The sequence below is a fragment of the Benincasa hispida genome, chromosome 7, assembly GCF_027475165.1.
Source record: "Benincasa hispida cultivar pf3 chromosome 7, pf3_genome.v1.1, whole genome shotgun sequence".
Classification (NCBI taxonomy): Eukaryota; Viridiplantae; Streptophyta; class Magnoliopsida; order Cucurbitales; family Cucurbitaceae; genus Benincasa; species Benincasa hispida.
In genome coordinates this window covers 16,365,093-16,391,268 of record NC_143484.1, presented here as the reverse complement: position 1 = coordinate 16,391,268, position 26,176 = coordinate 16,365,093, and the positions used below count along the sequence as shown (strand labels likewise).

The window sequence follows — 26,176 nt, the reverse complement described above, 5'->3', positions numbered from 1 at the left end:
GTTAAAAATATTTACAAAATATAAGAAAATTTTAGAACTATCAATGATAGACAGTGATAGACTTCTATCAGCACCTATCATTGACAGTACTAAAATTTTGATATATTTTGTAAATATTTTTATTTATTTTTCTATATTTAAAAATAGCTCTAAAACAAAACAATGAAAGATTCAATGTTGAAGACAACTTCCATATTAAAGAAAACTTGAGGACCAAAATCGAAGAAGACATTAAGTATCGGAATCGAAGAAGACCACCAACCTGAAGACAATACGATATCAGAGAACTTCAACACTAAGGACTCTGAAATTTATTTAATGACAAATAATAAACATCATAAATAAGTGACATTGAAAATGATCATAAAAGAACTCAAATTCAAAATTTTGTTGTATTTTTCACATTTATGACACTTTTTTCTATTTTCAACCTCAATTTGGGCTCTTAGGTCATTGAAACTCAATTTTTTTTTAGTAAAAACTGTTAGATGATATAATATTAAATTTGCCTTTATTAGCTTAAACTTTTTGATCAATTGATGATTTAAGATGGTATCAGAATAGGTAGTCCAGAAAGGTCATATCTTCACGCCTTGCAAGATATTAAATGTTGATTCGTTTGTAAAAATGAAATAGAGATGGTGAGAATCATGAAAAGAAGTTTATGTTTTCGACTTCTTTGAGAGAAAAAGTTTCTTCTCATCAAAATTTCAAAATTTAGAATAAAGTGTTATCATAATCTTTCCAACACTACTATACCCATTGGATGTGGAGAACACCTCATACACATTTAATTAGCTTATTATATTGTAACTATTTAAAAGTATAGCAAAGGGAGAGAGAAGTGAGTCACATTAGTTCACATTTTGGTTTCCTATATAGTTGAGGATTGTCCCTTCACTTTTGTTGCTAAGGATGCAATGGCCTCTCCCACAGTCAAGAACACATTATTTGGCCTCAAAATCTCCTGATTTTCATCTGCCTTTTGTAACTTTTCCAAGACTTCACCCATTGGGTTCACCAACACTAGCTGTAATCAATAGAAGAATAACCATCAATGATAACAAAGAAATCATTCAAATCAGCTAGGTTAAATTACCGTTCTAGTCTCTACCGTTTATTTATAATTTCAATTTTAGCCATTTCTGTTTTGTTAAATCTATTAAAATGTTAATTATCGATGCAATGTTAATAGTTTCCTAGCATGTTTTAGGACACGATAGAAAGAGGCAATGAGCCTGTATCGAAAGAAAACGTGCCACTAAGCAAATGGTTAACATTTTGGTTACAGCATGGTTGTTTTAGAAGATTGAATTGCACGTAAGGATCAAATTGAAATTAAACCCGACTACAAATATAACTTTAAGTTAGAAAGTGTATACTTACCTCAACACCCTTCTTTTCCAATGCTCTCCTAAGATCTTTGAAAAGTAGGACTCCACTAGTATCTATAGCGCTCACGGCTGCAATAAATCTAAGTTGTTAATAATATTAAAGCAATAATTGCTTGACAATTAGTCATGGAAGTTATTTTGAAATTGTTAAAAAAAAATTTAATATGTTCAAAATCATTCTTAAGCATGTTTTAATAATTCAAAATCAATTTTAATTGTATGAAAATCGTGAACATGTCAAATAAATATGAAATTGATTTTTAACTGATTTAAGGTATGTTAAGGAAGTTATTCTCAACATGACAAAAATATTGATTTTAATCATTTTAAAATCACTTTCGAATATATCTTTAATCAGCTTACCGGACAATTCTAAAACCACAAACTGAAGGCTAGAGCCCTCCTTCTCAACATGATCTTGATCAGCTTCATATTCCTCAATCCATCTCAAAATCCTTCAAAGCAAAGGGTCAAATATACAGAAGAAGATTAGATTTAAACAATAGGTTAAAATGACATTTTGGTCCTATACTTTATGACTTGTTCGATTTTAAATCCTATAATTTTAACATGTTTTAAATTTACTCGTTTGAAATTAATTTTTGACAAATTGTATTAAATAAGAATCATAAACTAAAAGAGAGACTAAATTTACGAGAACTAAAGTTAGAAAATATAAAGATTAAAATTGAGTGAATGTCAAAATATGGTTGAAAATTGTATATTTTTTTGAATGTGATGAGTAATAAGAACCTTTCATTAAGATATGTGGTGTTGGCAAAGTTGATAGAAGCTTCAATGCTTAAAATGAGGAAGCCTTGGACACTCATTGCATCCTTGTAATGGTGAAGGTTTCTATATATATCTGTTCCAGCTATGTTCCCTAACATCACTGTTTTTGGCCTTGTGATTTGTAGTATGATCTTGAAAATCGATATGCCAACCTGAACATAGTCGTCATATCATAAACTAACACGTAAACATCAAATCTTCATATGATCAACAATGTCACAATAATTGTTCGCTTTTTTTAGAATCATTCAACTTTCTTAATTTTTAAGATCCTATTTGGTAACCATTTCATTTTTTGTTTTTTGTTTTTAAAAACTAAACATATTTCTTCTCAATTTCTTATATCATGATTTGCATCTTTCTTAAGTACAATATGGTTGAATTCTTAATCAAATTCCAAAAGCAAAAACAAGTTTTTAAAATCTACTTTTTTTAGTTTTCAAAATATGATCTGGTTTTCTAAACCATTGGTAAAAAGTAGATAACAATGAAGAAATTTAGAAGTGAAAAATAGTGTCTAATAGACTTAATTTTTAAAAACAGAAAACTAAAAACTAAATGGTTCCAAACCATACCTAAATTAGGATTTTCGAGTTTTAATAATTTTTGACGATGCCTTGACAAGTATACTCAATGTTACTTCTTTTCTATTTATTATTAATATAACTAATATTTTTTTTAGAAAAAGGTAAAACTTAGAGGTGTTTTCAAATTCATTTTCTAGATTTAGAATCAATGGGGAAAATATCTTATACAAGGTTTTTTTTTTTTTTTTTTCTCTATAATATGGCTAAAATTCCTAAGATTTCAACTTCATTTGTACATAGTCCCTAAATTTTCAAAAACTAATACTATTTATTTTTAAGGTTGAATTTAGTGTTTATTTAGTCAATAAAGGATCAAAAGTAACATGTTAGGCCTTGATTATTTAAATTTAATTTTTAATTAGCTGCTAATTGATCCTTAAATATAAAACATACAAAATAAACCAACTTATTTAAAAATACATATCATCAAATCTAGTCAGTATATTATAAAGTTATATCAATATGTGAGTACTAAAAAAAATTCTGGGAGACATTAAAAATTAAATTCAAACAGAAACTATGGGGTACTATTGGAAACGATTTGATTTTTCATTTTCTATGTTTAAAATTTATGTTTGTTTCTTCTCATATTTTAATTATAATTTTTACTTTTGTTAAAAATAAGTTTTTGAAAATTACTTTTTTAGTTTAGAAAACTTAGCTTCGTTTTTTACAAGAATAGGTAGAAAGAGAATACCAAAACATAAAAACTTTTGTAAATAAAACTAATATTTATAAGCTAACTTTTTGTCAACCAAAAACTATATGGTTATTAAATAATAAGATCCTAAATCTAAAATTTTAACTAACGGACAACTATACTTGAAAATTATATAAGACTAAATTGAAATCAAATTCAATATTTCGACTAAAAAGTATATTTGAAGAAATGTAAAAGGGGAAGTTGGATTGAGAAAAACTTACAGCAATGGCGAGACCATGTTGAACGGAGATGAGAATGACGCCGAAGAAAGCACAAAGCATTACAACAAAATCAAACTTATCGACCTTCCAAATGGCATACGCGGCGGGGATGTCGATAAGGCCGACGACGGCTGTGACGATGATGGCAGCCAACACGAGGTTGGGCGTATATTGAAACAGAGGCATCAGAAACAACAACGTCACCATTATCGTCACTGACATTATGATGTTCGACACTGCGGTCTTCGCTCCCGCATTATGGTTCACTGCTGATCTTGAAAATGCACCTGCAAATTTAGGTTCAACGTTCAAAGATCACATGATTAAGTTAAATTACAAGTTTAATACATACACTTTAAAATTTGTTATAATTATTATTATTGTTGTTTAATTTAACACTAAGTGGGAATGGATAGTTTCAATCCTCTAACCTCTTTATTGAAGATTATACATCTTAAGCCATTAGGTAATTGATTTTGTTTTTAGATAACTAAGTTAAAAATATAGGTATATATTTAGAGATTCAACTCTAATGTAAATTAATTCGTGTTGATTATTCACCTTATATTGTTAAAAAAAAATATTTAAAAATATTAATACTTTATAGTGAAAAGTTTCCAAAGTTGTTTATACTTTTTGGATTTTTTATTTATAAGAATTCCTAGAAAAATAAGAAAATAAATAAATTTAATATGGCTAGTTAAAAATTATTGATTTTACTATATTAAAAAGAATTGATTTTTTTAAAAAAAAAATTAAATGAACCAAAAACATTATTCTCATGTAGAGATATTTTTCATCACACTAGCAATGAACTAGTTTTCAAGTAGTAGAGATAAGTATGTAATATAATGATACTTTTTTTAAACAACTAAGGAAATAGATAGAGTATTAAAAACCTTTAATAATAATACTACCCATTTAAAAAATTTCAAGAAAAATAATAGAAGAGAGAGAGAGTATTTAAAAAAAATTATTATTGTAGTTAAATTTAAAAAAGAAAAAAGTAAGCCCATGGGTTAGTGTTTACTATTCAACACACTGAGCAAAGCTTTCAAGCCCTCCATTGTCCCAAAGTCATCCCAAGTTCTTTGGCATAAACACTATTAAAGTTTGCACATTTATCAAATAATTTTATATTTTCATATTTCTCTATTTTTAAAATTCATTGAAGAATTTCATGTTCCCCTCTTTCTCTACTTTTCAGATTTATCGAAGAACTTTAGCTTACAATATTATATTCCAAACACAAACTTCATAACTTCAGTATATTAATTTCACACATATTAAACCTATTCAATGAGCCAAATGACCCCTAAAGTTTTTGAAGTTTTAATTGGTTGTTTAATTAGTTTTGGCGTTGTTTAGTATTTTGATAAGCATGTTCCATTTTCGTATTTTACACTTTGTTCACTCAAATTCTTTACAATAATTTTCATCACTCTTAAATAAACATTTGAATTCTTAATAAAATAGTAAAAAAAGATTTTATACTATTACACAATTTCATGTAGATAATGATTCATCCCCCACAAATATATGAAATCTATCCTTCTGCTTACGTCATAGCGCAATATCACATTTTTATAACGTATTGCACTAGAGATGGCCATATCTACATAGCCCTAACGAGATGGTCATCTTTATTGCGATAAAAAATTTTCATACCAAACTATGTGAAAAATGGAAACACAACAAAGTTAATTATTTTATAACGTATCACGTTAAGGATAACCAAGCTCTAACGAGATGATAATTTCTATCGTGATTTCCATTTTTCTCACCAAAAAATGTAACAAACTGTGAGAAAAATGGACAAAACACAACAAAAAATTGTATCGCGATAGAGATGGTCATCACATTAAGTTGTAATATAAATCATCATCCATAAGCAGAAGGTTAGATTTTATAGGTTTGTGAGGGATGGATCATTAGTCATAAAGGACCCTATGAATGGATCATTGGTATAAAAAACTCTTAAAACTCGGCTTGTATTTTAAAATATTTTTAGTAAGTAGAACACAAAAAAACGAGCTCATAGGTGAAAACACTGTTTGTTCATTTTCAAAAATAAAAACCCTAAACAGTTTTTTAAAGCTTCCTTTTCATAAACATTTTGTTTTTGTTTTTTTTCCTCTTGAAAAGTAAAGTTCAATAAATACTACTTTTCTTTGAGTTTTATTCTTATTCATATTATTCATCATGATAATAATAATAATAACAACAATAATATTATCAATGTTTAAAACCGTACGTTTTCAACTTCAAGCCATGTTATAGAACTAAAATAAGTAATAATATAGGACTCGTTTAGTAATCATTTATTCTTGTTTTTTAAAATTAAATCTCTATACATTATTTTTATTTTAAATTTTTTTATTTATTATTTACTTTTTATTAATGGTTTAGAAAATCAAGCCAAATTTTGAAAACTGAAAAAGTAGCTTTTAAAAATTTATTTTTATTTTTGAAATTTGATTAAGAATTCAACTATTGTATCTAAAAACAATGTAAAAGTACATATGGAAATGGGTTTAATGGTTACCCAACAAAGTCAATATAGTAGTTTTTAAATTTGTTTTAATTGGTGTTATGAAATTTAACTCTAAAAGTTCAAAATGGTTGGATTAAAAACATGAACATTACCTGATTTGAAAATTAAAATTAAAAACAAAATCATTATTAAACAAAAATTTAATGGTTATGAAAAAGGAGTTTCTAAAACTTAGTAATAATACAGTAATTTCTAAAAATTATTTTTAATTTGTGTCTCGGAAACTAACTCTAAACATTTAAATGGTCTATTTCCTAACAATTTAATTTTTTATTGTTACTTTTTAAAAATTAAACCTACAAACGTCCATTTCATCTTTAATTTCTTGCTTAGTTATCTACTTTTTATCCATATTTTCAAAAACCAAACTAAAATTTGAAAACTAAAAAAAAAATAGTTTTTATACGCTTGTTTTTGTTTTTGAAATTTAATTAAGAATTCAACTCTTTATAATCAAAGAAAATACAAATTATTGTAAGAAAATGTGAGAAAATAGTTTAAATTTTTAAATTTGAAACCGAACCTGTTGTGACGTAGCAAGAAGTGAAAGAGCCAACGACGTTCATGAGGCCAATTGCAATCATTTCCTTGTTACCATCGACTCGGTAGTCTTTTATAGCTGCAAATGTTCGCCCCACTGCGATTCCTTCCTGTGTTTTCATTTTATCATAAACATATTTTCAATTTATTAAATAGATTTTACCATCAAACTTTAATTCTATGAAAATTATCGAATCTCCCTAATCTCACAATTGTATAAAATAAATGAAAAATATTATGAAATAATTTTTATAGGATCTATTTGATAACGTTTGTGTATGTTTCTCGTTTGTGGTACGTTTTCAAAATTGTGTATAAAAGTTTATGAACAACCAAATTAAAGTTTTGTTTAATAAATATTTGAATTTTTCTTGTTTGAAAGTTAGGTTTGGTTTTATGAGGAAATAAATGAATTCATAGTCAACTTTTATAAAAAAGAAAAAGAAAATGTAACTATATTTGATTACCGTTCGATTTTTTCGTTTTTGAGAATTTTGCTTGTTTTTTACAATTTTGTTATTATAGTTTTTATATATTTCTTAAGTAAGCAATTGAATTCCTTGCCAAATTTAAAAAACAAAAAATAAATTTTAACTTTAATGCCATTAGTTTTTTAGGTCTTGTTTGGTAACAGTTTTGTTTTTTGTTTTTTAAATTTAAACCTACGGATATTGGTCTTGTTTGGTAACAGTATTGTTTTTTTTTTTTTTTTTTTTAAAAAAAAATTTAAGCCTACAGATGTTACTTTTATTTCCAAAGTTCTTCCTTTTTTTATCTATTTTTTACCAATGATTTAAAAAACTAAGCCAAATTTTGAGAACTAAAAAACTAGCTTTCAAAAAGTTATTTTTGTTTTTGGAATTTAGCTAGGAATTCAACCATTTTACTTAAAAAATATGCAAATTATTATAAGAAATGTGGATGAAATGGGCTTAAATTTCAAAAACAAAAACCAAATGAACAAGACCTTAACTTTTTGTTTTTTAAATTTAAGTCTATAAACACTCCCTCCATGTATACATTTCTTAGTCTTTTTATCTAGTTTTACCAATGTTTTTTTAAAAAAAAAAAAACAAGTTAAATTTTGAAAACTAAGAAAAGTAGGTTTTTAAAAGTTTTTTCTTTTTTCTTTTTAGGAAGTTTGTTGAGAATTCAATTCTTGTAATTAATAAATATGCAAATAATTGTAAGAAATTGGGATGAAGTATGTTTAAATTTTCACAAACCAAAAACCAAAAACGAAACAGTTATCAAATAAGGCTAATTTTTTTTTAGTTTTTAAAAACTCGACTTGGATTTTTAAAATACATCTAAAAGGTAATAAAATAAAGAAATCAATAGGTAGAAATAGTAATTATAAACTTAATTTTTAATACCCGAGATAAAAAACCAAATAGCTATTATACAACCCCACCTTTCTTTTTCAATTTTAAAAATAAAGAAATAGTATTTTTCTTTATTTTTTATAAAAGAGAAAACAATTAGAAAGAAAACAAAAAAGCAAAAATCAAAGAGATTGTAAAATTATACTAGACTTAATTAATTGTCTAATCTTTAGATTTACCATATATATATATATATATGGGTAATTGTGCTTAAATGATAAAATTATTGAAAATATTTTTAAGTATAGTAAAATGTCACTGTATATATCAATTATAGACTACGATATTTCTATGAGTAACATTGATAAATGTCTATTATAATCTATCGTGGTCTATCATTAATAAATAGAACAATATTTTTATATTTTTGTAAATAAATTGATTTAATTTCTTTTATTTGAAAACAATAAGAAGATTGCAAGATTTATTATTTTCTTTTAGCATCCCCAAAAGTATATTTTTGAAAAAATTAATGGATAAGAATGATATTATAATAAAACTCACAGTGAGAGAGATGATGCCAGTGACAAGGCCAGTCTTAATAACAAGGCCAAGGTGTGACCCTTCAAAACGAAGCATGTTCAATGAAGGTGGGTTCAATCCTTCTTCCAATTTTCCTATCTGCCAAAAAATACCCCACTTGTCATTTCTTTTTCTTTACATATATAGGAAATTTTTAAAATTAGAAAAATAAGAAAAATTATTTATACAAAATAGCAAAATTTTAATCTTCTTTGATAGAGACTTATACAAATATATCATTATCTATCAGTGATAGAAATTAATAGAATTCTATCATCGATAGACGTTGATCAAAATCTATTAGTATCTATAATATCTTTTTGTTATTTCTATAAATAATTTGACATTTTTTCTATCGGTAAAAAATTAATTAGGTCAAATTTCAAAAATAACAAAAAGTTTGAATATCTTTCTCAAGTTTTTGCTTTTGATTACTCTTTTCATTTCAAGTTTGTGAAAAGTAGCTAGATTAGAAAATGGTTAAACATATATTTTAAAAAAAAGAAACTTAAACTACGAGTTTAGTTTCTGAACTTTAAGTTATATTCTGTTTATATTTGGTTTTTGACCATTCAAAAATTGTGTCCTTACGTAATTCAACATTCAATTTTGTGTTCAATAAGTTTTTGAATTTTAAAAATGTTTAATTACTTTTTAAACTTTCAACTTTTTTCCAATAGATTTTCGACATATTTAACCATTTGAAAAGTCAATTTACCTATTAGATATAAATCTAAATTTTATGTCTAAAGCATCCCTAAATGTTCAATTTCTGTATCTAATAGTAGTTTTTTTTTTTTTTTTGAATTCTAAAAAGAAATTGTAGAACACAATGATTTATTGGACTCAAAATTAAAATTTTCATAATTTTATTTAACAGTTTAATGATATTTTTATTTTAAGGGGGGAAAAATATCTTTTTGGTCTTAGGTTTTGGATTGAGTTTCCATTTGATCTCACGGTTTCAAAATGTTACACATATACCTAGTTGAGTTTTGAGTTTAACTTGTATTTGGTTCCTAGGTTTTAAAATTTTAGATTTTTCACCTTGGTTTTTCAGTATCATTTCAGTTTTTGGTCCTATGACTTCAAAATTTGCACAATTTGAATTTTAATTAGGTACTCACATTATGTCTACGATGTTAATCCCAATTAATCAATTTAAAATAATTATAATAATTATAATAAAATTAAATTTAGTCATCACTATTAAAATTAATTAAAATTTTCACCTCATAATTATTTTAAATTAGTTAATTAAAAGTTAACTTCAAATATCAAAGCGACCATTAGTCCAAACTCAAAATGAAATTTTAAGATATTGAAATTCATGAATCAAATAAAAACTAGACTAAGGGACAAAAAAACATAAAAGTTAAAGGGATTAAACATACATACTTTAAAGTTTAGGTACTAAATAAAAAAAGGATAATTAGATAGGGGCTTTTATGCAAAGAAAACTTACTATACTTATGCCATGGCGATTGGCCTTGAATGCAAAAACCAATATTGTTGAAAGAATCACAGACACTAGAGGAGCTCCAGCTGACACCCAGAACAACTTTGGCTTTTTCATGCTCTATTCAACACCATGAACCAATAATTCACAATCAAATTAAATAATAATTAGATAAAATGTAATAAATTTCAAATGACAAATTACTCGTTACAATGTCGTTGCTTCATAATAATCGTTCGATCTGGATTTCAGAATTTACATGCTCGAGATAAAATACTCCTAAATTTGTCGTTGCTTCATAATAGTTGTCAATTTTGAACAGTTTTATTTTGGATAGCTTCTAACTTTGAAATATGTACCAAAACTTATTTTACTTTGAAAATCGACACAAAAAAATATAGATTAAATTGTAAATTTCGTTTCTCTAGGATATTTATTAGAATTTAGTTCTTTTAATTTGATTAAAAAAAACCTTTATAAATAGTCTAGAAATATGAACTATTTATGATCGTCTTCTAAATTATAACTTTCTCCAAATTATAGGGACCAATTTTGCAATCTAAGAAAAATATATTTTTATATAAACGACTAAGAAATTGTGTTAAATGGTAAAACCGTTAAGAATATTTTTTGCAATTTTATAGATAAGTGGATCATTTTACTATATAAGAAAGAAAAAAATTATGCTTATTGTAATACCACGTAATTTTTTTATACATTAACTATGATGTCGATTTACGTAAATAATGTTATAAGTAATATTAAATATATTTTTAACTATTATACATTAGTTCTCACGTCAATTTTTATCATATCTTAATCTTAAAAAATATATCTAAAATTATTGTTTAGAATAAAACTTAGAAAAGTGACAATAATATAATTATAAAAAAGATTAAGAGAGAGAGAGAGAGAAAATACAATGTGTCTGGTGAGGAGAAGAAAGAGAAGGAAGCAAAAGCCCATCAGTATAGTCTGCCATGACCACTGCACATTCACAAACAACCATTCAAAGCAAAAAAGGTTACCAACTTTTATAATTTTTTCATTTTCCTTTTTTTTATTATTTATTTCTTGTTTTTATTTGTTTGTCACTTTTCAAACACATGCCTTTCAATTTTTATTCCACTTGTATTTTGTTTTTTTTATGTTATCCATTATTTATTGTTGCATTCAATCCTCTCCTAATGCTTCACACCTAAGATTTGGATCACGACTCGGTATCTGATGGTCCTGACATTCTCCTACGATCTGATAACATCATCCTTATTTGTCTTGAATACTTCTAGAAGTGAAAAACTATCATCACAAACCACCACGAGTCATTTCAACATGTTTTGTCTGTATTCTAATAAAATTCTCAAACTAAACACACTTAACTTCAGATTTCTACGATTGAGACATTAAAAAGGAAGATTAAGTAGGTTTTATTTTTTAAAACCTTTCTAAGGTATACTTTGAGGTACTCATGATTTCTTTCCTGCTTCCTTTCTTTAATTATTTATTTCTTGTTTTTATTTATTTGGCACTTTTCAAACACATGACTTTCAATTTTTATTCCACTTTTTGGTTTATGATCTTTTTTAAAAAAATAAATAAATCTCTTGTATCTTGTTACTTTTTTTTAGAGTTAACATTGTTATGTACTTTTATCAATTATTTATTGTTCCACTCAAGCATCTCTTGATTGGGTACATCAACACCAAAATATGACTTTCTCAATTTTCTTTTTAAATAATTATTGTTAAAATATTATATAAGTAACTTTTACACTTACCAATGTAGATATATGTTGATTAGGTGAATAAAACAAAGATGTGTCTCTAGCTATGCCTAGTTTCTCTTATATTAAAAATAAATAAAAAATTATTTTAAATAGTTGAAAATATTTACAAGATATAGCAAATTTTTTGAATTATCAATGATAGACGCTGTCATTGATAGTTCTAAAATTTTGACATATTTTATAAATATTTTAGTTTATTTTTCTATATTTAAAAACAACCCAAAATAATAACTAAAAATAATACAACTACAATTAGTCTATGTTAAGTATTTTATTAAATAATGATAATAACAAAAATAATTTAAAATATTGAAGTTGAAAAAATTAATATAAATTATTTGAAAATTTAGTGTTGAAAATAAATCCAATAATATTTTTAAAGATGAACATAGGATAATTAAGACCAACAATTCATTAGGATAAAATTAGGTTATATTACAAATATGATCTTTATCATTTAGAGAGTTAGAAATTTAAGTACCTATAGTTTTCAAGTTAAAATCCATCCCTATAATTTAATAAAAATTCTCATAAATATTTATTAAGGTTTTATTGTTGAACTATATATATAAATTATTTATGAAATTTAGAATAAAATTCTAACATTTTATAAAGACTCAATTTTAATAGAACCATATATATATATATATATGAACGAAATGTGTAATTTAACTAATATAATAACGTACAAAATAATATCTATATATAAATAAATAATTAGAGGGAGGGACAATAATTAAATATATTTCAAGAGAAATAATGACAAATATTTTTCTTTAAAACAAGCGATTAAGGGCGTGTGTGCATGTTTATGCATGTGTTATTGGAGAGGATACATGAAAATGGGTGTATCTTAAACTGCACTCAAGTATTGTCGTATATATTCTAATGAATGAAAACACCGATTATGCTATCTAAAAGGTCATTTGTTAAATTTCAAGCTCTGTAATAAGTGAACTAAAATTAATAAGGTTTAAATCCTATTTTGGTCCTTCAATTTTGAATTTTGTTCTATTTTAGTCTCTAAACTTTAAAAAACTACCGTAATCCCTGAATTTTTAAAAAAAGTTTATTTTGGTCCCTACTATTAAGATTTATTAACTCTTTGATGAAATTGCATCTACCATGTGTTGAGCAAAATAAAGGTAAAGTAAAATGTCAACAACCAACACAGGCCAAAACCTTAAAAGAAAATGACTTTTGAGTTCTATAGAAATCGATTTACCACCTAATTCAAATTTGAACCCTATATTTATTATGATGACTAACTTATCTAAAAGTACAAGTCATTTCATCATTTTAAGAGTTAATAGAATTTCAATAACAGGGACCAAAGTAAGTATTTTTTTAGAAATTCATAGATTAGAATAGACGTTTTTAAAAGTTTAGAGACCAAAATAGAATAAACTTTAAAGTTTAAGGATGAAAATAAAATTTTAACGAATTAATAATAATGACAATAAATTGAGAAGGAAAAGAATAGTGAAAAAAACCTCATGAGTGTGATGAAAAACTGAGGATAAAACAGGAATCAATCCCATTTGTTTGGTGAAATGAGTGATTCCAAGCAAGCCTTTAAGTTGCTGCAAGGACACAATAATGGCTGCTCCTGCCATGAATCCAATCAAAGTCGCCTTCGATAAGAAATCTATTATAAACCCAAGTCTGCAAAATCAAAAATCAAAAATCAAAGTTTTTCATTATTATAAAAATAAAATGAAAGATAGAGAAAAGTTTATATTGTTCGTATGATAATCATCAGGGGACGTTTGGGATAAGATAATAACCACATCTTACTACCGTAAAAGTTATTTCAAAACCTCTAATTAGCTATAGTCAACATTATTTCAAAACTTCTATTTACTATAATATTTATTATTTACTACAGTTTTTACTATTTTATATTCATCATTGTTTTATTATTTACTACAGTGTTTACTATTTCCTTCTCAAACTAAAATAATTTATATTTAAAACACATACTATTATAATCCAAATTAAAATAATCTTTACACTCCAAACCAAATGCAAACTATCATAATTTAACTATAATAATTTAGGACTATAATAACTAACTCATTGCCTCAAACGTCTCTTAATTTTTTATTTTAAGATAAAATTAAAGTTTATAAGCATTATTATTTCTACCTAATAAAATGATATATGCCTATAATAGGTAAGGGAACAACATATTTCTGTGTAATTTTTTTTCTAGTAGAAGGGATATCAAAGATCCAAAATATTAGCAAATATAATACAATAGAAAAGAATTTATAAATATAGTAAAATTTAAAGTCTACTCTTGGAGTCATCGATGATAGGCTATATAACTTATTGAAATCTATCAACAATAGCTGCTATATTTGCAATTTTTTAAAATATTGCTATAAACTTAATTAATTGTTCTAAAAGCGCTACTCATTGTAGTAACCTCTTTTTAAACTCAAAAATAAAAAAATCAAATAGTTATTCAATAGAACTTTTACGTTTTACACAATATTGTATACTATACGGTCATTTCATTACATAACAATAAGTAGTATTTAACAAATAGTGTGAAATCAATAAAATAAAAAAGTAATAATATATTAAGAACATGCATATCTTAGGCTTAGACTCATCACGGTATATCTCACTAAATTGTCTAATCATAATTCACCTGACAAACTCTTTTAACTTTTTTTTTCTTAGTTCTTAATTGCGTGAAACTCTTAATAGAAAAGATGACGTACGTACTTAAATTTTTTTTAATGAGTTTGTTAGTAAGATATGTATTGTTATAATTTGACGACTAGCTAGTAGATAAGTATTATTTTCGTATCGGTAACGACCTGAGAAACCCGAGCGAAGCTTGGAAGAGACCGGCGAAGAAGGTAGAAGTGAAGGCGAGTTGAAGAAAAAGAATGGGATCTTTGATGGGAGAAACTTCTTGTCTCAACATTGAACCTAATATTAGTGATGCAATTGAAACAGGTCCAACTGCAAGATCTCTTGAGCTTCCAAGAACAGCATATACTAATGGTGGAACAAAGCTTGAATCTTCATATTTTTAACCATAAAAAAGGAAGAAGAAGAAAAGATTAATTAATATAGAGATTAACTAAAAGTTTACTTTCTTACTCTGTTCTATGTTTTATAAAAAAAAAAAAAAAAAAAAAGTGTATAGTAGGCATTTATATTTTTATCAAAAAAAATAAATAAAAGAATTAATATGGAGATTAATTAAAATAAGTTTGTACTTTATTTTATGTTTTACTAAAAGTTTTTGTAATCGTATTTGATTGTAAAAGGAAATTTCAAGTTTTGCAATATGGTACATCATGCCTCAATTAAAAATAAATAAATAAATGTATTTTGAATTAGGTAATTGTTTTAAATGATAAAATTGTTGAAAATATTTTCAAATATAATAAAATGTAACTATTTATCCGTGATAGACATTGATAGACACTGATATTTTGTCTATCAGTATCTATCACTCTCTATCATTAATAGATAATAAAATTTTGCTATATTTATAAATAAGTTTACTCAGTATGCAATATTTGAAAACAATCCTTCTAGATTTAAGTTTGAATCTTGAATCTTAAAATAATTATTAAAAAAAATACTAAGTGGTGGAGCCAAAGCTTGAATTTTGCATTCTAGGTTTAGGTATATGAGATTAGTACTAGTGGTGGGACAAAGCTTGAATCTTCATATCTTTTAATAACAAAAAAAAAAAAAGAAAAAAAAAGATAATCAATATTAGAGATGATTAACTAAAACTATAAGTTTCTATTGAATCTTCTACTTTCAATAAAATGATATAGAAAAAAATGTGCATTTTTAGTCTTTAAACTTTGGAAGTAATTTCCATTTGGTTTATATATAAATTTCAAAATGTTACATTTCTAGTTTTTAAGTTTTGAGTTTGATTTCAATTTAATCCTTACGTTCCAAAATATTTCAATTTTATCCTTAAAATTTGAGTTTTATTTCATTTTGATCACTAAGTTTCAAAGTTTATACATTTATTAAATACTCTTCTTTAGTTTTAGTATAATATCCATTAACTAATTTAAACGAATTAAAATAAGTTAATTAAACATTTCATTATTCTCATCATAATTATAGTTAATTAAACATTTCATTATTCTCATCATAATTAAAATTAATTTTAAATTTTCCCTGTATAATTATTTTAAATTAAGTAATAGCCATTAACGGCAAAGCTAAAGTAAAAATAAATAAAAAAATCGAAGTTAAAAGTGTAAATCTTGAAATTTATAAATCAAATTAAAATAAAACTCAAATCTCAAAGATAAATTTATAATATTTTAAGATTTAGAGACTAAATTGGATAAAAAAAAATAATAAAAGAATGAAGGATAAAGAAGAGAGAGACAGAAAAGGAATATATAAGGGAGAATCAAAATAAATTATTTATGATATTGAAATTATGTGGTGGATGATTCTACAACTTTTGGATACACATGAAATAGAATTTTAAAATCTTTTTGAATTTGTACTTAAAATTACTTTTCTGGTCTCTAGTTTCAAAGGATAGGCGTCTTTGAATTTTTTAGGGTAAATGCATTTAGTTTTTAAGTTTTCAAAATATTCCTTTTAGCCCTTATATGTTTTAAAATAGGTTTACGTGACGATTTTTTTATTTAAAATTAGAAAAATAACTTTTCTAAAAATTACCTCTTTTCTCTAAATTATTTTTTAAATTTATTCTTGTAATTCAAAATGTCATATATATAATCTTAAGAGACTTTTAAATCTATATTCATAAAGATTTGGAGACTATAAAGTTATATTTTGAAAACTCGGGAACCAAATGTATATATCAAAAAAATCAGAGAGAAAAAAATATATTTGTTTTGAAATTTAAGAAGATATAAAAAATAATTTTCTCAAAATATGGTTATTTTGAATGAACAAATTTTAAACTGGAACTAAATCACCACTTTTTTTAGTGAACAGTCACATCAAATGACTTGTGTAAAGAAAGATTCGTAAAGGGAATCAAAGAAAGAAAATGATGGAGAATCAGAGAGAGAGAGAATTAATGAGAAAAAGGAACGGAAAAAAAGAAAAAAGAAAAAAGAATACTCACAAAGCCCAACAATGGGAGGCAAATTAGCAAGCTTAGCATAGCTAATACCCTGGAAAAATAAACCAAGAAAAACATTATTTCAACACCATCACAATTAATTCAATCTAATTAAAATTTATAATCATCTCCATGAAAATGTTGAAGTTCCCATCCTAATTTTAGAAATATTAAAATTCTGTTTGGTAACTATTTCGTTTTCTATTTTTTATTTTTGAAAATTAAGTTTATTTCCTCTTTGTTTCTTAGAAAGATATGCATCGTTCTTAAGTACAATAGTTGAATTGTTAACTAAATTCCAAAAACAACAAATAAGTTTCTATAAACTATAGTCCCGTTTGGTATCTATTCTTTTTTAAATTAAGTCTATTTCATTTACATTTTTACAATGATTTGTATTTTTTTTAAGTATAATGGTTGAATTTTTAGTCAACTTTCAAAAAATTGAAAACAAAAAGAACTTTTTGAAAGCTATTTTTTGTTAGTTCAAGTAGATAAGAAAGAAAGAAATTTGGAGATGGAAGTAGTGTCCATATACTTAATTTTTAAAAATAAAAATAAAAAAATAAAATAGTTACCAAATATAACCTACTTTTTTTAGTTTTCAAAATTTAGCTTGATTTTAAAAATGATTGATAAAAAATATATGATAAAAGAAAGTTTTTGAAGATAAAAGTAGAATTTATAAACTTAATTTTTAAAAATAAAAAACAAATAATCAAATAATACCGATTATGATCTAAAATTCATGCACACGTGCTTTAACACCCATGCATTAAAAACATAAACAAGAATATAGTAAAAACAAATAATTAAAGACTATAATCTCAATAAAAATGGTGGAAGTTCAAATCCTTCACTCAAAAAGAACCGAACTCTCATGCTCATATCGTAAAGGTTAAATTATAAATTTAATGTCTATAATTTAGAGAAAATTAGAATTTAATCTTTATAATTTATAATTAAAATTTAATCCCAATAGATTTTTTACGATTTTTTTTGTTAAACCATTGAGACTAAATTCTAATTTTAAAAATCATAAGAACTAAATTCTAACTTTCTTCGAATCACAAAACCAATAAAAAACTTTAAAATCTCAATCAAAAAGGTCAAATGTTTAAATCTGAGAAAAAAATAAAAATAAAAAAATAAAAAAATAAAAAATAAAAAAGAACCTGAGGTATGGCCAAGCTAGCAATGGTGAGACCAGCAATAACATCAGATTTAAAGAGGCTAAAATTATAATGAGGTCCCCATTGAAGAATTGGGAATATATATTGAGCTCCGACCACCCATTTTCTCGCCGGAGACTGCCCTTTGAACTGCCGGAGAGGATCGTCGGGAAAAAATATTTCCTTTAGCCGGTTGCGCAGCTTCTGAAACCAGCTTCTTCTCGGCGGCGGAACCACCGGATGAATAATTTCCACACAATGCTCCGGTGGACCCCGCGGCGGTGCCAACCGGCCGCTAGTCCCATTTCTATTATTTTCGTCGTCTCCCATTTTGTTGTTGCTTTTAATAATTTTCCTCCTCTCCTTCCTTCTACAAATGAGTACGTTTTTTTGGACCTTTTTATTAGGCTACTATTGCCCCCACTTCAAAAAAAAGTTTTATTTCACCCCACGGTTATCGTATCGTAAATATAACAATAAAGTCTAAATTATTAATAGATATAACAAAATGAAAGAAAAAAATTGCATATATAACAAAACTTAGATCCAAATCTGTGATAGATTCTATTGTTAATAGTATAAGTGATAGAGTATATCACTGTTAGATTTTACTTTATTTGTAATTTTTTACCAATATTTTTATACACCTAATTATTAGTCTTAAAAGTCTTATATATTACAATTACCCTAATAAAAAAAATTGGGTGCGACCCATTTGTTGTGTAGCTCCTACTAAAAATTTATTTAAAAAATTATTTTTTTGGTGTGTAGAGGAAAAGGAAGCATGGAACTTAAGTTGTACCTTGGTATTGCTCTTTACCTTAATTTAAGTGGTTGGATGTATAATGAAATGTAAAATTATTTTAAATGAAAAACTATTAAAAATATTTATAAATAATAGCAAAATATCACAATTTATGTGTGAGAGACTGCGATAGACTACTTTCTGTGTTTATCATGACATAGATAATAGTCTATCAATAGATAGTAAAATTTTGCTATATATGAAAATATTTTGATTCATTTTCTATATTTTTGAAAACAACTCTAATGAAACAATAATTTTTAGCTTTTTTATTTTTTTCTTTTTGAGAAAAAAGATTATTCAATGATATAATCTTGTCAAGCCACATCGTACTTTTAATAGTCTTCTATGAAATTTTTGGATTTTTTTTTTTTAAATTTTAAAATTTGAGTTGCATGAAAAGTAAAGTATTCGAACTTCTGACCTAGTCAAAATATATAATTATTGCTCAAATTGACCACTCACCTAAGTATGTCCCCTAATTAATTTTAGCCTCTACCTTTATAGTTATACATAGATAATTGTAAAATGGGGAAATGGTTTTTGAAAAATAATGGAGGAATGTGTGATAATATATAAAGGGGCCTTTTTAAATAGAGAGAGATTGTAGAACTTGTTTGATGGGTTAAGTCTTGGCCATCAACCTTATCACAATTGAATCATTGGTGAGAATGTGATGTGATGCACTATATTTTTATTTATTTTTTTAACATTTTAGGTAAGGAAATAATGGAGTTCTATCATGATGTTGAAATTATGTGGTTGGGGGTTAAATTTGTAATTAATTATCACCAAAATAAACTTGGTTCAACTAATATTAATATATGAAGATTAACATGTTCGTGGTTCGAATCCTCCATCCCGTTTGTATTTAAAAAAATTGTAGTTAATATATGTATCGAAGAAAAGACGAAGTGCTATTAATGACTTAGAAGATCTAGAAATTTTTGAAGTTTCAAAATTATTTTGCATTTATGAGTGAACTACTACTCTCAAAATTTCAATATTTTAATTTGTCAAACATACCGACAATTTTTTTTTTCCTTGTGTAAAGCATTTTTCTTTTAGTTTTACATTATGGTCTCTTTTTGCTGCACACAAAGAAAAATGTCACACATAATAAGATAACTATCAATTTATAGTAAAAATCTAACAAAAATTATATGGATCAAACAAAAAAAAATAAATAGTAGGGATTAAATTGAAATCAAGTAGAAACTACATGAATAAAAGGTTAAATTGTAGGGATCAAACAAAGGATAATATTGGTTAATGTAACAGTTCCCAATAAAGAAAATAGTATAACAATATCAATACTTCACAATTCTTTTTTTCTTTGGGTTTGTTTGCTAATAATTTATGTAGTAAATTAAAGACAATTTTGTGTGGAAAAGAGATAAAGATAAGGAATAGAATAAAGACTAAAGAACATATTTCAACTTCAAGAAATACTTTTAGAAGAAAGAAAAGACTATAAAAAAGGGAAAAAAAACAACAAAAAGGAAAAACAAAAGAGAAAACTTTTTTGAGACAACACCTCTAGAGAAAAAAATTAAAGGGTCCCAAAATGATATAAAATGTTTTGTCCATTTAAAAACATACAAAAGGTGATTTGCTATTAATTGTTGAAACTTATTTTGGTAGGTTTTCATTTCAAACAAGTTGATCTTTACCTTTATAGCTATAGGCAATATTCTTTATTTTATTCTCTTGTCTTCCTTTATATATAGATTCACATGAATATCAATGTTTGTTTTTTGTACATTTGTGTGTAATAGATTGTTCATTATTATAGTAGTTCTTCACTACTTGTTAAAAGGGTAATGTTCTACCAATATTTTATTCTTTGCTGGTTTGTTTGGGTATTTTGAGTCTTTCTCAACTATCAACAACACTTGATTTATTACTTTTCTTTAGATACAATCTTATCCAACATAACCATTTATCTTTGTTGCAAAAAATATGTTTCTATCGACAAAATTCTTGAGGGCAACAAATCTGTTTTTATCAACAAATATAGGTAGAGACAATACGATGTCGATGAGAAGGGGTGGTATTAGGATAAATTTCATTTCCATAGACGAAACTTCTTATAGTACTTATTGGGAAACAATGTTTAAAAGTCTAATAATACTAATAAACTGAATACACCTCAATTGAATTATACTAGATAATTGATTACACCTCAACTGAATATAGTAATTACAGTACACATACAATATACAATAAATGGTAAAAACAAAATTTAACTTTTATATATGTTAAATTGGTAGGTGAAACATGATATCAGAATACAAGCGTACGTATTGAAGTAATAAAGTCCCAATTAAAATCGGGTATCGTCCTCAGAGACTAGCGTGAATAGTTTCTTCTAAGCTTAGCTATTGTAGTTCTTTATTGATTTTAGTTAGGCAACCAGAATATTGATTTTAGGAGGAGTTCAATTTTAGGGTGTTGTTCATTAAGAGTGTACAAATGGAAATTGACATGCAATTAACTAATAAAGATTGGTTGAGGCTAGAAGTTCTAAATTTGGAAAATTCTTTTCCAAGCTCAATCCATTCTAAACCTAGTTTATCAAGTTTGAATTTCTTCCTATTGCTTAAACTAGTGTTTCATTAAAACCCTTTAATTACACCTCTTATCATTCTTGAATCATTCTCATGCAATCTTGAATTACAATTGAAATAATCATGTCCAACAAATCATTCTCTTTCTCAAGCAGAAGGATTAGCCCTATATCAATTGATTAATGACTAGTTAACCAAAAGTATTAAAAATAGATAATTTAGAAACCTAGTCAAGAATTAATCAATCATATAATCAAGAATTCATTCAAGATACCCAAAAATCAATAACATCCTAGAATTTAGAGTTTAGCTACACATGGTTCTACTAATAATAATCGCTAGACAAAGAGAATTCATCATGGAGAAAGAATAAATTGAAGAATTAAAGAAATCCTTCATCGTAACCAGATCTCAATCACGATCTTCTTGTCCTTTGCCAACAAATTCCAGGTTGATCACTTGCTCAGAATCACTTTCCAGATGAGTGCTCTCTGTCTTAGATCGAACTCTCTCCCAAGAACTCTTCTCCAAAACTCGTACCCTTCTCAGACAATGCTACTGCTCTTTAAGAAAAATTATCACAGCATTCCAACACTTTAATTCAGCATGCATTGCTGATGTTTGAAGAAATCATAGCGCGCACTTGCAACTTGAAGCGTTGCAGCGTTGCGACGCTACCCTGTTCTCTACTCTCGGGTCTTCAACGTCGCAGGACAGCATTGCAACGCAAGCTCAATGCTGACCCCCGATTTTTCTTCTAAATTCTGCCTCTTTTTCATCCATTTTGGCTTTTAGCTTCCCTCCTCATTCCATAGTTGATCCCTGGATACTCGTATTTGGATTTTTGCCCCGGGTTTTGATCATTTTTGCCCAATTTGCTCCTACTGCTTAGTTTCCTTAAAGCAATCAACAAATCACATCAAATCATAAGAAACTAGAATAATAATTCCATAATTGAAAGTAATTAAAGCACTTTCAGGTGCTTTTCAAAACATCATCTAATTGATGGATTCAATCCAATTTGAAAGTTTCGCAAATGAATTTAATCTACTATTAAATCCATCCAATTTTACATTTTTTCACAACATTATAAATATCCGGCAACATCTTCATTTTAGGATGTAAATATAGTTATATAGGAACAAGAAGTAAATAAAGTTTGCTTGTATACGACGTTTTGAAGTGAATTTAAAATAAATATTGGTATGGGTAGATTTACCTCCCATAGAGGAACCCATGGAATCTTACAGCTTAGAGAAGCCATAAGAATGAGTTCAAAGGACCTACTGGAGAGCCTAAAGTGAGCTCATAGGACCCATGGAGAACTTATGAGAGCTTAGAAGGCCCATGGGATGAGCCTAGTAGAGCTCAAGACTCATGAGGAAAGCTTAGGAGAACTCAGAGGAGCCTAGAAGAGCCTAATGGGACCTTAGAGAAGCCTAGGATAGCCTAGAGAGAGCTCTTAGAACCTATTGGATGAGGCTTAGAGGAGCCTGGAGAGCCTAAATGATCTTTGAGAGACTAGTAGAAGAGGCTTAGAGGATTCTAGACGTGAGAAGCCTAGGAGAAAGGCTCTAGAGGAACCAAATAAGAGGATCCACGAGATGAGCCTAAAAGAGTTCAGTGAGACCTGGTGAACCTAAGAGAGAACAGGTAAGCTTAAAGAAGCTCAAATGACTCATGAGGTGAGTCTAAAGGAGCTTAGAAGTCCCATGAGAAACTTAGGAGAGCTTTGAAGACCCATGAGGCGAGTCTAGAGGAGCTCAGAGAACTCATGAGGTGAGACTAAAGGATCTTAGAGAGAGCTTATTGGGAGACATGATGAGCCTAGGATTGCTTAGAGTGCCCATAAGGTAAGCCTAGGAAAGATTGGAGAACCCATGAGATAAGCTTATAGAAGCTCAGAGAAATCATGGGGAGAGACTGGGAGAGCTCATAGGACCTAGGGGAGAGCCTAGAGAAGCTCAGATGATCCAAGGAGACCTCAAAGCAATTGATGTTGAAGCTGTCAAGATTCATAATAGACATGCCATAAAGGAGACATTAAGAGTGGACGATGCACTTAAGCATCCATTGCAGTAATGGTATAATCGGCCAACAAATAAACTCAAAGGTTTTGAGGGGCAATCATGAGTCTAAGTGATAGTTACACTTTACTATTCAATATAAATGACCAAAGACATAGGTTAAATTGTTGGGGTTGATGCAGTTTGTTAACATAGTTTTGAACAAACACTTGTGATGATATATGATACTTTTTTTACTTATTGTCTTTGAACATTAGATGTTTTATTTTATTTACCAAAAATCAATAAATTAAAATCCCTGGTTGTTGTTTGTAACTTAAACATGTATATGGAGACATACAAGTGGATCATGTCTTAAGTGATAGCCAAAATAGTCTGTAGTATATGGATATAGGAGGAAAACCTTATCCTAGTAACGCTACGGATGCAGTCCGCTTTGTAGAATAGTTAAAATTGTTGTGACTTGCTACAGATGGTTTGATCCTGATCATTCATGTGGGGACATGCGAGCAGGGGGCGTCCTATATAAAGAATTTTTATAAGACCCGACTACGAAGTGTTAACGTCTCGTTATATAACGTCGTTCATGACAGAGACTTCACTTCACTAGGATGACCATAGGTAACATGCCTCAATCCTGAGTGAGCTGGGAACTCCTGTCTTTAAGGGCAGTCCTTTGATTTGCATGGGTGCGAGTAGCCTGTTCGCCGACTCAAACCTACCACTTTGGGGATTCGTTTGATTTGGGAGTTGAAAACTCAACTACACAAGATGGAATTCACTCATTCCCTAAAGCAAGGGTAAGTAAATAGATTGCTCCCTTAAGGGCTGATCCCGAGGCTTGAACAATGTGGTGCCACACACCTTCTCATGGCCCAAGAGGTGTCCACACATAGTAGAACTATGTTGTATTGTTCATTAGAAGGATCGATGGTACTTAAGAAGTTAGATATAACACAAGGGAAAAACGGTAAATTGGTCTAGTTGTACTTACGAGCATCTGTGAAGGGTTATCATACTGTTGATTGGTTCTATCCGATGGACATAGAAATATATTTGTGGTAAGAAGAGTTCAGTTGTCGATCTTTAGTGGAATGCCTGGCAGTTAACAGATGGGTGGATCTCGTGGCTAAAGAGTTTAGTCAGCTATTCACTGTTAAAGCTTTGAGCCATAGGTCCATAAGGTCCCCTTGGTAACTCAATGGATTCAAGTTGAGAATCAGTTTTTGGGTCAGTTTGAAATGTTCAAATTGATAAGAGGGAGTTCAATTATATATGATATGATTAAACTAGTCGATTATATATGATATGGTTGACATTATGTATGAGATACATTATGTAGATGAAAATGGATACAAATATGATTTATATTTAGTGGAGGAGAAAACACTATGGTTTATATGTGATTTAAACTATAGGTTAATGAATATAATATGATTATATTTATATTTTTAATTGGACAATTATAGGATAATTGTGCCAGTGTTTTCTCCGTAACCGTGTGATACTAGGAGGTTTCATTCCCTTTTTGTAACTAAAGAATAAAATGAAAATCATTTTTATTTTGCAAAGAGATCACATAATTCGCTCACTTAGTGTATACAGCCTAACACATAGCAAACTGAGAGACTACACGATAGCTCAAAGTTTCTACCCGATCGTATACAAGCACGTCTCTTTCTAAACGATCACATAGGATTTACTAAACGATCGTCTAGCCTTTTCCTAAATGATCGTGCGCTTGAGCGTTAGCTAAAGATCGTCTATACGATCGCAGCCTATTTACTATACGATCATGTACCTTCTTCTAAACGATCAAGCATTATTTATACGATAGACCCGATATTCTCCCACTTACTTGATCGTGATATACGATCTTCATTTCCTCCTTCCCTCTACCAAATCCAACAGAGCCCACACCTCCTAGTTTCTCACACCGAAAATACCGAGGGTTCAAAATGGTGGTGACATCCCCATTTTTGTATTTGTGTGGAGGCCGTTCGTGACTAGACGATCGGATTTTCGTGAACGATTGCTTGGATGTTCTAGCGAGAGCAAGAGGAGTAGTCCCTTGGAGAGAGCGAGATTTCAGTGAAGAAAGGTTCTTCAAGTGGTATGTTTTCTTGTTCTCTTTATTATTTAAGTTCAAAGCATGCCAGTAATTTGTTGTATAATGCATATCTTGTCTGCTAGATTGTAAATGTAGTAATTCTATCACAATGAGTTTGGTACGATCCGCTTCCGCTCAGAGGTACTCTTGTATAAGAGTTCCTTCACGAAGATACGCCAAAAATACTCTACTATTTTCAGTTGTCAATTACTCACAAACCCGAGACTAACTTGAGCGCCAGAGTGTGTAGCTTAATCTATACTGGTGATCAATTTCCTTTGTCTTACAGGTACCTGATCTATTTTTTCCTATAATACAAATTTATGTTGATTCATTTTTTTGGCATCAACAAAAACTATGTAAACTTAATTTTATAATGGACAATATATTATATTGTTTTGTAAAGTTATGAATGAGACAGACATATATATGTTGTCATATAATACAC

At 27.6% G+C, this 26,176-nt stretch overlaps 1 protein-coding gene across 1 annotated transcript; it reads right to left on the bottom strand.

Moving 5' to 3' along the window:
• Positions 1 to 678: 678 nt before the first annotated feature.
• Positions 679 to 19,326, bottom strand: AST91 (sulfate transporter 91). The gene is made up of 13 exons (XM_039037161.2): positions 18,220 to 19,326; positions 17,048 to 17,096; positions 14,775 to 14,982; positions 13,437 to 13,608; positions 11,079 to 11,144; positions 10,164 to 10,277; positions 8,681 to 8,797; positions 6,775 to 6,901; positions 3,698 to 3,984; positions 2,148 to 2,338; positions 1,758 to 1,849; positions 1,387 to 1,463; positions 679 to 1,030 (listed from the first exon to the last, which is right to left on the bottom strand). Exons 1-13 carry the CDS (start codon positions 18,544 to 18,546, stop codon positions 875 to 877), a joined length of 1,983 nt encoding a protein of 660 aa, XP_038893089.1. The 5' UTR covers positions 18,547 to 19,326; the 3' UTR covers positions 679 to 874.
• Positions 19,327 to 26,176: the final 6,850 nt, after the last annotated feature.

What these genes read in the sequence shown, in the direction of transcription:
- AST91 (XM_039037161.2), bottom strand. Translation starts at nt 18,546, where the DNA reads ATGGGAGACGACGAAAATAATAGAAATGGGACTAGCGGCCGGTTGGCA. An exon ending in GCCTCCCATTGTTGGGCTTT is followed by an intron (nt 14,983 to 17,047) that starts GTGAGTATTCTT and finishes AAAAATATGAAG; the next exon opens with ATTCAAGCTTTGTTCCACCA. An exon ending in CTGGCATCATCTCTCTCACT is followed by an intron (nt 6,902 to 8,680) that starts GTGAGTTTTATT and finishes ATGAAAACACAG; the next exon opens with GAAGGAATCGCAGTGGGGCG.